Here is a 13,032-nt window from a genome sequence, read left to right as displayed (position 1 = left end):
ATGAAGCGCCTGCTTTACTCTTCCGTCTCAGCACATATGAAGAACTGATCCCTGTAGCCATATATTGCGGTAAACATTAATAAGTTAACAGGCTGCAGCCGAAGACGGATGAGCTTGGCATTATTGAAAGATACAGCAGAACAGCTGGCTCTGTAATGCTTTGGGAGTGCAGGGCATCCCCTGAAGATGCTTGCAGTGAAATTACTTCAGCTACCAAAGATTTGAAAACACAGTTCATTTTGCTCTGTATTGAAGAACAACTTGTTGGCCACTAAGCACTTTTATTTATATTCTTCACTCTGTTCTCTTACTTGGTTTTAACATTCTATTAGCCTCTGCTTAATAGTCTGCTGCACTCTCTTGTGTTTTCTCTTCACTTGTTTGCTTTCTGTTCACTGTTATGCTAACTCACTTCAGATTATTTTACTTGTTTGTTTTCTCTCTTCTCTTGTTAAAGGGACATGACATTCAAAGTTAAACTTTTAGGATTCAGATACAGCATGCATTTTTAAGAGACATGCTTTTATTATCAAATTTACTTTTTTGTCTTGGTATCCTTTGCTGAAAAGCTTACCTGGGTTGGCTCAAGAACAGCAATATATTTCTGGGAGCTAATTGCTGATTGGTGGCAGCACACGTATTCCTATAGTCATTGGCTCCTTCCCTGTGTGTTCAGCCAGCTAGCTCCCAGTAGTGCATTGCAGTTTGGACCTATCCTTAGTTATATTTTTAAAGGAACATTCTACTCCAGAATAGTTATTGTTTAAAAAGATAATCCTTTTATTACCCGTTCCACAGTTATATTAAAGGGACAGTCTAGGCCAAAATAAACTTTCATTATTCAGATAGAGCATGTAATTTTAAACAATTTTCCAATTTACTTTTATCACCAATTTTGCTTTGTTCTCTTGGTATTCTTAGTTGAAAGCTTAACCTACGAGGTTCATATGCTAATTTCTTAGACCTTGAAGCCCACCTCTTTTCAGATTGCGTTTTAACAGTTTTTCACCACTAGAGAGTTCACATATTTCATATAGATAACACTGTGCTCGTGCACGTAAAGTTATCTGGGAGCAGGCACTGATTGGCTAGACAGCAAGTCTGTCAAAAGAACTGAAGAAAGGGGCAGTTTGCAGAGGCTTAGATACAAGATAATCACAGAGGTTAAAAGTATATTAATATAACTGTGTTGGTTATGCAAAACTGGGGAATGGGTAATAAAGGGATTATCTATCTTTTAAAACAATAAAAATTCTGGTGTAGACTGTCCCTTTAATATACCTTTTACCTCTGTGATTACATTGTATCTAAGCCTCTGCAGACTGCCCACTTATTTCAGTTCTTTTGACAGACTTGCATGTTAGACAATCGGTGTTGACTCATAAATAACTCTGCGGACATGAGCACAATGTTTTCTGTATGGCACATACAAACTAACGGCCTCTAGCTGTGAAAAACTATCACATGCATTCAGATAAGAGGTGGCCTTCAAGGTCTTAGAAATTAGCATATGAGCCCTACCTAGGTTCAGCTATTAACTAAGAAAACAAAAAAAAAACAAAGCAAATTAGATGACAAAGGTAAATTGGAAATTTGGTTAAAATGTAATCATGAAAGTTTAATTTGGACTAGACTGTCCCTTTGACTCGTTTGCTAGAGTTAAACACATATATACAAACAATAAATCAATAAAAAAAAAAGTTCTTACATATTAAAGCATTTCCATTTTACACATTTATGTCCTTTTGAATATTTTTGTGTTTATGCTTTCTTTTTCACCCTAGTTCTAGCTTACTTGTTTAACGTTATTTGCATCTCACTCTCGCATTTTCATTTTTTAATGGTTGTGCTTTCTCACCATATAATTATGCTATCTTACTTAATTCAGCTTTCTATTAATCGTTTCCTTCTTCCATTTTCCTTTTGTCCTTGTTTTTCTCATTTCCTTTCTCATCGTCTCTAGTTCCCTTTTTTAAATATATTGACAACTTGTATTTCTCATTTTAGTCTTCTCTCCTTTCCCTTGTCTAGGTTGGAAGATATTAGCTCAGAAGAAGGAGACTCAGTAAGTGACATTTTCCTAATCAGGCTTTGTTTGAAGGGTAATCTCTAACTTTCTCAAATAAAGTCCTCTCATACCACTAACACAATATATTTTAAAGGACCACTAAATACAGTAGACTTGCATAATTAACCCCTTAAGGACCAGTGGCGTACCCTGTATGTTGCCGGTCTTTTAATGGGGATTGCATTACAAATAGTTTCCAGTGACCAGAAGGATGGAGGGGAGGGTGCAATAGTGCGGTCCCGCCACATGCGGTGTGACCCGCACTATTGTTCGCAAGGAAACCCTTAATGACCAGCGAAGTACATGGTACGCCGCAGTCGTAATTGGATAACAAGTGCATAAAAGACAATGCATTAACACTTACTCTAAATTTAAAATAAGCAGTAGATTTTTTTTTCTGGCAAATGTATTTTCTCTCCTATTTCCCCCCCCCGTATCATGTGACAGCCATCAGCCAATCACAGACTAGTATACGTATACCCTGTGAGCATGTGCACATGCTCAGTAGGAGCTGGAGCTGGTGCTGTTGAAAGTGTGAATATAAAAAGACTGTGCAAAATTTGATGATGGAAGTAAATTGGAAAGTGTCTTAAAACTGCATACTCTTTCTTAAGTATTAAAGGTTAATTTTGACTTTAGGGTCCCTTTTAGTATGTCCATGTAGGCTGATATGTGGGGGGCATACACATGTCCCAGTAGGCAAATCCTTTTTATATGGTTTTCTAAGGTTGGAGCTAATAAATCGTTCTGTAGCAGCCAAGTTTTACTTATATGTAAATGTGTGTCTGTAAGCTATATAAACCTTTATCTTGCAATACATTAACATACCATCCAAGTGTAGATGCTTTCTAAACAGATTAACGCAATGTTTTCTGTAATAGTTTTTTTTACACTTAGAATCCACGCCCCCAGCATTTGCTTTATGTGCCTTATTTTGAGGAGCCAGTCCAGACTTGTTACTGTATACAAGGCATGCTGTTAGAACAGCTTGCATTGTTTTGAATTACTCACCCAAATTAGTGATAGATATATGGCAGAGTTAGGCTTATAATGTATTCAGTGTGCAAATCCAGTTCTCACAATTATCAGAGTTAAAGTGATGGTAATTACTAGCGTTTGTGAAACGCTAGGATTTACCATTGGAACAAATAAAGGGGACTTTCAGTCATGAAGAATAAAATACTTCATGCTGAATTTTCCATTATTTGTTTGAAGCATTCGCCTCACTGAGCTCTTCAGGCAGCCCACGGCAGAACGCTATTTTGCTGAGAGGTGACTTTTCCACTTCTTAGCCAATAGCCTTGCGGACTATATTGCTTGGCGCCAGAAGGACTACACGGCTATGTGCTAAGCGGTGGAAACGTCACCACTCAGCAAAATAGTGTTCTGCCATGGGCTGCCTGAGGAGCTCAGTGTGGCGAACACTTCCAACAAATAAAGGAACTTTCAGCATGAAGTATTTTATACTTCATGACTGAAAGTCCTCTTTATTTGTTCCAATGGAAAATCCTAGCGTTTCACAAACCCAAATGTTGAAACACTTGAAAGTGATGCAGCATAGCTGTAAAAAGCTGACTAGAAAATATCACCTTAACATCTCTATGTAAAAAAGAAAGATATTTTACCTCAAAAGTTCCTCAGTAGCCACATCCCATTGTAAAGGACTTCTAAGCGGCAAATCAGTATGTCTGTCCCTGGACAGCGAAAGGAGCGAGCATTCGTGTATACTCATCTTATTTTCCTATTCAGTTTAAGGAAGTTTACTATGAAATCTCTTGAGAGTTAAGTGAAATCTCATGAGATCACAGCAAAAGAGTTCATGACCTCAGCACTGCTGTTGCTGATTGGCTGCAGTTCATTTTTTTTTTTTTACCTGCAGCTGGAAACAGCTGAAGTATAACTTTTAACACAGAACTTACTCTGCTGAGCTGAGGAAATTGTGAGGTAAAATATCTTCCATTTTTACATAGAGATTCTCAGGTGATATTTTCCTGTCAGCTTTTTACATTTATACTGCATCAGTTTCAAGTGATTTAGCATTTGAGTATTATGTCCCTTTAAAGGGACAGTCAACACCAGAATTTTTGTTGTTTAAAAAGAAATATAATCCCTTTATTACCTATTCCCCAGTTTTGCATAACCAACACAGTTATAATAATACACGTTTTACCTCTGTAATTTTCTTGTATCTAAGCTTCTGCTGACTGCCCCCTTATTTCAGTTCTTTTGACAGACATGCAGTTTAGCCAATCAGTGCTCAGTCCTAGGTCACTTTACGTGCATGAGCTCAATGTTATCTATATGAAACATGTGAACTAATGCCCTCTAGTGGTAAAAATGTATTCAGATTAGAGGCAGTCTTCAAGGTCTAAGAAATTAGCATATGAATCTCCTAGTTTTAGCTTTCAACTAAGAATACCAAGAGAACAAAGCAAAATTGGTGATAAAAGTAAATTGGGAAGTTGTTTAAAATTGCATGCCCTATTTAGAACATGAAAGTTTTTTGGGGACTTGACTGTCCCTTTAAGGTAGTATTTATGTGACGTTACAATTACATCAATATACAGTATCCCACAAAAGTGAGTACACCCCTCACATTTTTGTAAATATTTTATTATATCTTTTCATGTGACAACACTGAAGAAATGACACTTTGCTACAATGTAAAGTAGTGTGTGTACAGCCTGTATAACAGTGTAAATTTGCTGTCCCCTCAAAATAACTCAACACACAGCCATTAATGTCTAAACCATTGGCAACAAAAGTGAGTACATCCCTAAGTGGAAATTACCAAATTGGACCCAATTAGCCATTTTCCCTCCCCGGTGTCATGTGACTCGTTAGTGTTACAAGGTCTCAGGTGTGAATGGGGAGCAGTGGAAATGTCCAAATTGGGCCCAAAGTGCCAATATTTTGTGTGGCCATCATTATTTTCCAGTACTGCCTTAACCCTCTTGGGCATGGAGTTCACCAGAGCTTCACAGGTTGCCACTGGAGTCCTCTTCCACTCCTCCATGACAACATCACGGAGCTTGTGGATGTTAGAGACCTTGCGCTCCCCCACAATCTGTTTCAGGATGCCCCACAGATGCTCAATAGGATTTAGGTCTGGAGACATGCTTGGCCAGTCCATCACCTTTACCCTCAGCTTCTTTAGCAAGGCAGTGGTCATCTTGGAGGTGTGTTTGGTGTAGTTATCATGTTGGAATACTGCCCTGCAGCCCAGGCTCCGAAGGGAGGGGATCATGCTCTGCTTCAGTATGTCACAGTAAATGTTGGCATTCATGGTTCCTTCAATGAACTGTAGCTCCCCAGTGCGGGCAGCACTCATGCAGGCCCAGACCATGACAATTCCATGACCATGCTTGACTGTAGGCAAGACCCACTTGTCTTTGTACTCCTCACCTGGTTGCTGCCGCATGCTTGACACCATCTGAACCAAATAAGTTTATCTTGGTCTCATCGAACCACAGGACATGGTTCCAGTAATCCATGTACTTAGTCTACTTGTCTTCAGCAAACTGTTTGCAGGCTTTCTTATGCATCATCTTTAGAAGAGGCTTCCTTTTGGGACGACAGCCATGCAGACCAATTTGATGCAGTGTCTGAGCACTGACAGGCTGACCCCACCCCTTCAACCTCTGCAGCAATGGTGGCAACACTCATACGTCTATTTCCCAAAGACAACCTCTCTATATGATGCTGAGCATGTGCACTCAACTTCTTTGGTCGACCATGGCGAGGCCTGTTCTGAGTGGAACCTGTCTGTGAAACCACTGTATGGTCTTGCCCACTGTGCTGCAGCTCAGTTTCAGGGTCTTGGCAATCTTCTTTTTGTAGAGCAACAATTCTTTTTTTCAGATCCTTAGAGATTTCTTTGCCATGAGGTGCCATGTTGAACTTCCAGTGACCAGTGTGAGAAGGATAACACCAAATTTAACACACCTACTCCCGATTTACACCTGAGACCTTGTATCACTGAGTCACATGACACCGGGGAGGGAAAATGGCTAATTGGGTCCAATTTGGACATTTCCACTTAGGGCTGTACTCACTTTTGTTGCCAACAGTTTAGACATTAATGACTGTGTGTTGAGTTATTTTGAGGGGGCAGGCTGTACACTCACTACTTTACATTGTAGCAAAGTGTAATTTCTTCAGTGTTGTCACATGAAAAGATATAAAAAAAAAAATTACAAAAATTTTAGGGATGTACTTACTTTTGTGGGATACTGTAGGTGGCCTATTATAACCATACATCTTAAAACACAAAGATAAGATTCATGATTTTTCAATACTTTCAATACCTTTTTTAAGCTTAACAGGTGGGTGGCACAGCCGTTAACAAACCTACTGGCCTTACTTTGCATTTCTATTTAAGATGTTTTTTGTTGTTTTTTTAATAATTGATATTTAACGCAAAAAAAGTTAATTTTCTCACTGCGCAGTTGACGTAATTATCAATACTACAAGGTAGCAGCATGATAGCGTGCACATTGCTATATAAATTCAAAGTGCGGGCAGTAGGTTTGTTTTTGCAGAGGTTGATTACAGGAAATGCAGATATAAAATATTTTGTTTTTGGGAGTTCATTTTGAGTTTAATTTTCTTTAAAACCTGTTTCTCACATGTTGATTTAGTTGTTTTAGGGGACATAATGATTTGAGTACCGGCAATTTGACTTCACAATGTAACAGAGCAATTTTGATGTATTATATTTCTTTTAAAGAAGACAGTTTAAATGGTTAATTGCAAACTCAAAATGGCACTGAATAGACAAAATGTGGCATAAAACCAATGATTACATTGTACAAAAGGTTTATACGTTATTAAACTGGATAGTCTTGATGTGCCAGGTAACTGACATCTACTACATAATCACATAACTAATTAAGCTTCTTTTACCACAGTCACTACAGGAATTGCTGTGCAGATTGTGGGAAGCAAATGGCAGCACTGCCATCCAGCAAAATGGAAACCTTATTCTTGAGCTAATCAGAAAGAGTCGCGAACGACGAGATGAAATCACTGCCGATGAAATGGGAGCTGTCATCAGAGAGAGAGATTCAGCGCGTGCTCAGGTGAGTAAACAAGACCAACACAATGCTGTATGATTCCAGCCACAGAGAAAATAATCCTATTGGTTGTGGTTAGTTAGGAGGGAAAATTGAGGGAAATAATCATTATTGTTAAGGCCAGCCAAAACAAAAAGCGCATAGCAGAAATCAATACTTATAAAAATTCCAGTACATTTACTACCATTCCCCCAATATTTCCTAGTCGCAAACCCCTGCAAAATTTGGGTAAGTTCACGGGGTGTTGACAGTCACTACAATCATAGGGACTGGTTATTGATTACAGTATTTACTGCTACAAAATAAAATATCTGAAGCAGAGGGGCTGCTGCTTCTTTTCGGAAACAGAAATGGTCACAGAGCTTTGCGTCTCTTTGAAATGAACTGTGGCCATTTTGGAATAGTAAAAATAAGTACACAAATTGTTGCTTCACGAAGCTTGTCACCAAACATGTCTTAGTGTAATGCTTGGTGGCCTTGACTGTTATGTAAGCAAACAGAGGTCCCCTGCAGTGCATCTGTTAATGCTGGCCTTTGTAGGTGTTTATGAGACTATGGGGCAGTCCTGTGCTCTCTAGAACACTTTGTGCCTTTATTATATAGCTGTATATGTAAACGGCAGTACTATATACAGAATAATAGAAATTGATGGTAGTTAACAGCAAAATTAGAGTCCTCAAAAAAAAAAAAGTTCTCAAAATGTCCTGCTTGGAATGAAATCGTTTTGAAGACTTCACAAGAGCAGACCTTGCTGAATTTGCTAAGATACTGGTAGACCCTGGCCCAGTGAGCTGTGAATTGCCTCCAATAGAAAGTAGGGAAGCTCTCTAGGATAGAAAATTTCATAGGGGGTGTGAGGTTAAAATGGAATCACTGGCACTAGTATAAATTCTCAGTTTGCAACAAATGCATATTAAACTAAGAAAATGTAATCCCTTCAGCCATTAGTTGAAACATAAACCAGAGAATTCTGGGTAAGATATTCAAATACTTGCTTTAGTGTAAGATGATTCAAGTCTCATTTGCATAGGTTGCCCCAGAATTCTTTAATTAACTTTTATCTCACCATAATGTATATGAATATTGGGTTTGCCCTAGAATTAAGCTTCACTAATTGGCAAATCAAACATTCGAATCTTCTGTTATTGCAAGCTGAGAGTCAAATTGGTCCTGCTAGCCTTTTGGTCCAATACTTTCTTGTAGCCTGAGAGGAACTGGTGGCAGCTGTTTTTCTACGTGACAGAACCCATGGAAGATGTTGGTAGCTCTTCATGATCGGTGTTCAATCACCTGCCATAGCTGAGGAATATTATTTCTGGTACCTGCTAGATATCAGAGTAAATGGGTCCCCCAGACACCTGAGACACTCCAGGAATGCTCTCCTGAAACACAGCACAGGCAACTAAAAAGCTGTTTTGAATATGCAAGTTTGCAACATCAATAGATAAGGTTGATTTACTGCTTAGTGCAGCTTATTTCCAAAGCAAACACAATATTAATTTAACGTATGGTGAGATATAAATGAATCAGAGAACTCTGGGTAAGATATGCAAATACTTGCTTTAGTGTGAGATAATGTATCTAATTTTGAATGTGATACCAAATAAGAGAAACCCATTGCACCATTATACAACATGATATACATAGGTGCAGATACAGACCTTATATTTAACAAACCTAATCAAAATTGTATACGTTAGGTCTTAGCTGGCTTAGAGGATGCCAATGAACACATTTTGAGACCTTTTTCTATAGTCGTTCAGCTACAGGTTTTTGTGGAATCAGTACTGTTACAGAAGCATTAGTTATTTTGTTGTGAAGAGCTTATTTCCCAGCAGCAATGCCTGAACCAGCAAGCCAGCGCCTAAGAAGGGCTCCAAGAAAACTGTAACAAGTTTCATTTCATAAAGAGTTAACTCTTTTTTTTCAGCTTTTAGAAACTATTGTCTAATCACCTCTGGAGCCAGACTGCTAATTGATAAGATGAACTTGTAAACTTGTTATCTTAAGTACTGTAATCCTATTGTGGCCTGTCAAAGGACAGTGCTCTCTATCTAAATGTGTGATGGGGGATTTTGTGCTTCCCCCCCTCTCCCCCTGGGAGTGCCCTGTGTGCATGTAACCTTAATAAAAAGCAGGCTGGGCATCCCAGTCCTGAGTTCTTGTTTGACCCTCAATCGCAGCGTTGACTCGTTTTTGTGGGCAGAAGGGTATCCTAGCTGTACTGCAGCTAAGGGAGATTATTCTATATTTGCGAGACTCATATAGAATACTATGGAAAGCAGCTTCTCCCCTCTTTAGCAATAGGGATCCAGGCTACTAAGCGGTCCATCTCTCAGCGAGACTAAGGGTAACCGTAACATTTGGCGGCAGCGGCGGGATTTTCCTGGATTTCCTAGGAGAGGTACAGAACGGAAAAATTGAAGCGTACAACCCTAAAGGATTTACTTGAAAGCAGAGGGGGGTACGCCAGCAACCGGCCGAGGAGAGAGCTGATCGCAGAATTGACCGAACTGGATCAGAGCTTCACAATGGCGGAAACACCGACCACGATTAGTGACGAAAAAACCAGGATTGTTCGGGAAAGGCTCTCATTATACGGGCCGAACCCCTCCATGGAATTGGTACAGCAGTTGATGGCGGAGGCGGACGAGGATATACGAGAGACTCGAGCCCACGAACTCAACCTAGCGAACGCACACCGCAATGCTGAAGCCCCGCAGGTAATCATCCCTGTCGAAAATGCTGGGAGGCCCAAGATACCCTATGCGGCATTTCGACCCTTCCTAGAGAGCGAGACAGGGATTGATGAATATTTGGCGGACTCCGAAAGGCAATGTGCCCTGCACCAGATTCCCAACAGAGAGTGGCCCACGATATTGTCTGGGAAACTATCCGGGCGAGCCCTGGAAGCCTTTCGTACTCTGGGTGCTGAGGAAGTGACACAGTATGAGCTAGTTAAGGAGACACTGTTGCGACGGTACGCTGTAACTCCGGACACGTATCGCCGACAGTTTCGGGGCACGGAAAAGAAGCCTAACGATACCCATATGGAATGGGCGCACCGAATGCGGAGAGCGGCAAATCACTGGCTGAGCGGAAGTAAAGCGGTGACTGGGGAGGAAATTTTACAATTGTTTCTCTTAGAACATTTTTATAATGGCATGGAACAGCAAGGGAAGGAATGGCTGCGAGACAGGCGGCCTTCTACCTTAGAAGAAGCAGCCAAATTGGCCGATGAACATTATGACTCCCGTCTTCACGAACCCATGAACTACCGAGCTCCAGCACGGGTCGAACCCAGAGAGGTTTACCGTGCACCCCCTCGTGCTGAATTCCGAGCCCTGGTGCCCACAGGGCCCGTCCGACACTCAGGACCACCCAATAACAGCTCTGAGCGTCCCAGACCGACTTGCCACCGATGCAAGCAACCAGGGCATTTCATGGCTAGCTGCCCCCTTAATACGCACCAGACACCCAGGAATTACAATTACCCCTCTGGGTCCTATCGTCCGGACCGGGCCCTCTGTGTTAACCAAGAGGCCCCTATGGAGGGATATGTGGGGCCGCTTCACGAGGCAGACCCTGTATATGCTGCCTCAGATAACCGCCAGCACCATCGGCAGAGGGTATGGCTCGAGGGGCGATCTACCGAGGGATTGCGAGACACAGGGGCTACTATCACGCTGGTACAGAGTCATTTGGTGCCAGAGCACAAGCGATCCGGACAGACTGTGGCCGTTAGAGTGGCGGGGGGGGATGTGTACAAAATTCCAACAGCTAAAGTGCATCTTGATTGGGGAGCGGGAAAGGGGGCTGTGAACGTGGGCCTAATGGATAATTTACCTGCCGAAGTACTACTGGGCAACGATTTGGGCCCCATGACTTCTGCCTATGCTCCAGTATGCAACAACGAGGCGGACCCAGTGACTACACGGGCCCAAGCCCGGACGGAGCGAGAGCTCTCACCAGTGCGGGAGACACAGGTAAGACCTACCCCGACCTTGCCTGACAGGTTAGGCCCCATACCCTGGGACACCCCAGATGCCTTCGAGGCAGAGTCTAAGACTGACCCGACCTTACAAAAGTACCGGGAACGAGCAGAGACCGGAGGGGGCGGGGCAGATAACGAAACATTCTTATGGGAAAAAGGGAAACTATACCGCTGGACAGAGAAAAGGGGACAGCGTAGGCGACAGCTGGTAGTGCCCCACAAATACCGTCAAGAAATCCTCAAAATAGGCCACGACATCCCCTTAGCAGGCCACCTAGCCGTTACCCGTACCCTACACCGCATTACTCACACGTTCTTTTGGCCAGGGGTGCACGCTGACGTTAGAACTTACTGTAACACCTGCGATGTGTGTCAACGAGTAGGAAGGCGAGGCGATCACCCTAAAGCCCAGCTAGTAAATATGCCCATTGTAGAGGAACCCTTCAGCCGGGTTGCTATTGACCTAGTGGGACCACTGGCTACCCCTAGTCCCTCCGGTAAGCGATACATTCTTACCGTAGTGGACTACGCTACCAGGTACCCAGAGGCTGTCGCCCTATCCAACATACAAGCGGATACGGTAGCGAATGCACTAGTACAGGTGTTCTCCCGGGTAGGATTTCCAAAAGAAATCCTATCCGACCGAGGCACCCAATTTACGGCTGAATTGACCCAACAACTCTGGCAGGTTTGCAAAATTAAGTCCCTCCTAAGCTCCCCATACCACCCCCAGACGAACGGGCTGTGTGAGAGGTTCAATGGGACCCTCAAGCAAATGCTCAAGACGTTCACTCAGGAATACCGAGACTGGGAACGCTTCCTGCCGCACCTCCTATTTGCTTATCGGGAGGTGCCCCAGGAAACGACAGGGTTCTCTCCCTTCGAGTTGCTCTACGGAAGAAAGGTACGGGGACCCCTAAACCTGATCCGGGAGCACTGGGAGGGAGAGATGGAGGCTGACGGTGTCCCAATTGTGCCATACGTGCTGGAACTCAGGGACCGAATGGAGCAATTAGCCAAATCCGTGCGGGCTAATCTCCAGTTGGCCCAGAGAAGACAGAAAGTATGGTACGATCGGGGGGCCCGAAAGAGAATCTTCACCATAGGACAAAAGGTGTTAGTACTTAAGCCGGTGAAGACAGACAAATTGCAGGCGTCCTGGCAGGGTCCCTACCAGATCGTAGAGAAAAGGGGAGACACCACTTATGTGATAGCTAGCTGCCACGACAACAATCTTAGAAAGACATTCCATGTAAACATGCTCAAGGAATATTTTGAGCGACCAGAGAACGTGACGGCCGTATGTTGTTCCCCTCAGGAAGACCCCGACAGTTTACCCATTCCAGACCTATTAGAAAAGAGCCTCCCCACAGGTATAGTGGCGCAGGTTCAGATAGGGGACCGACTTAGCCCCACTGAAAGGGAGCAGCTCAACCAACTCCTCCAGTCCAAACACCTCACCTTCTCCCCGAAGCCAGGGTACACTACTTTAACCACCCACCAGGTAGATACTCCGGGACAAGCTCCCTTGCGCCAGGCTCCGTACCGAATCCCCGAAGCAGTTAGGACAGGAATGAAGAAGGAGATCGATGAGATGCTCCAGCTCAGGGTAATTGAGCCCTCCGATAGTCCCTGGGCCTCCCCAGTTGTCTTGGTGCCCAAGAAAGATGGGACCACCCGGTTCTGCGTAGACTATCGGAGGCTCAATGAAAATACCGTGACGGACGCTTACCCTATGCCCAGGGTAGACGAGCTGCTCGATCGTATAGCCAGGGGAAATTACCTGACCACTATTGACCTCTGCAAAGGTTACTGGCAGATTCCCCTGGCCCCGGAGGCTATCCCCAAGTCGGCATTCGTCACCCCATTCGGCTTATATCAGTTTAGGGTAATGC

The 13,032-nt window shown here is 43.0% G+C and overlaps 1 protein-coding gene and 1 long non-coding RNA gene across 2 annotated transcripts in view; one reads left to right on the top strand and one right to left on the bottom strand.

The window, feature by feature from the left end:
• The window catches only part of MIPOL1 (mirror-image polydactyly 1), a 1,201,709-nt gene that overhangs the window by 780,989 nt on the left and 407,688 nt on the right, over positions 1-13,032 (top strand). Inside the window, exons 9-10 of the mRNA XM_053697725.1 lie at positions 2,032-2,065; positions 6,979-7,149. Of these exons, the coding sequence (XP_053553700.1) occupies positions 2,032-2,065; positions 6,979-7,149 (205 nt within the window). The remainder of the gene's footprint in view (positions 1-2,031; positions 2,066-6,978; positions 7,150-13,032) is intronic.
• Positions 1-13,032, bottom strand: part of LOC128645015 (uncharacterized) — an 80,730-nt gene that overhangs the window by 10,067 nt on the left and 57,631 nt on the right. The gene's annotated exons all lie outside the window — the stretch shown is intronic.

The sequence above is a fragment of the Bombina bombina genome, chromosome 1 (genome assembly GCF_027579735.1).
Source record: "Bombina bombina isolate aBomBom1 chromosome 1, aBomBom1.pri, whole genome shotgun sequence".
Classification (NCBI taxonomy): Eukaryota; Metazoa; Chordata; class Amphibia; order Anura; family Bombinatoridae; genus Bombina; species Bombina bombina.
This window is presented reverse-complemented; position numbering and strand designations above follow the sequence as displayed.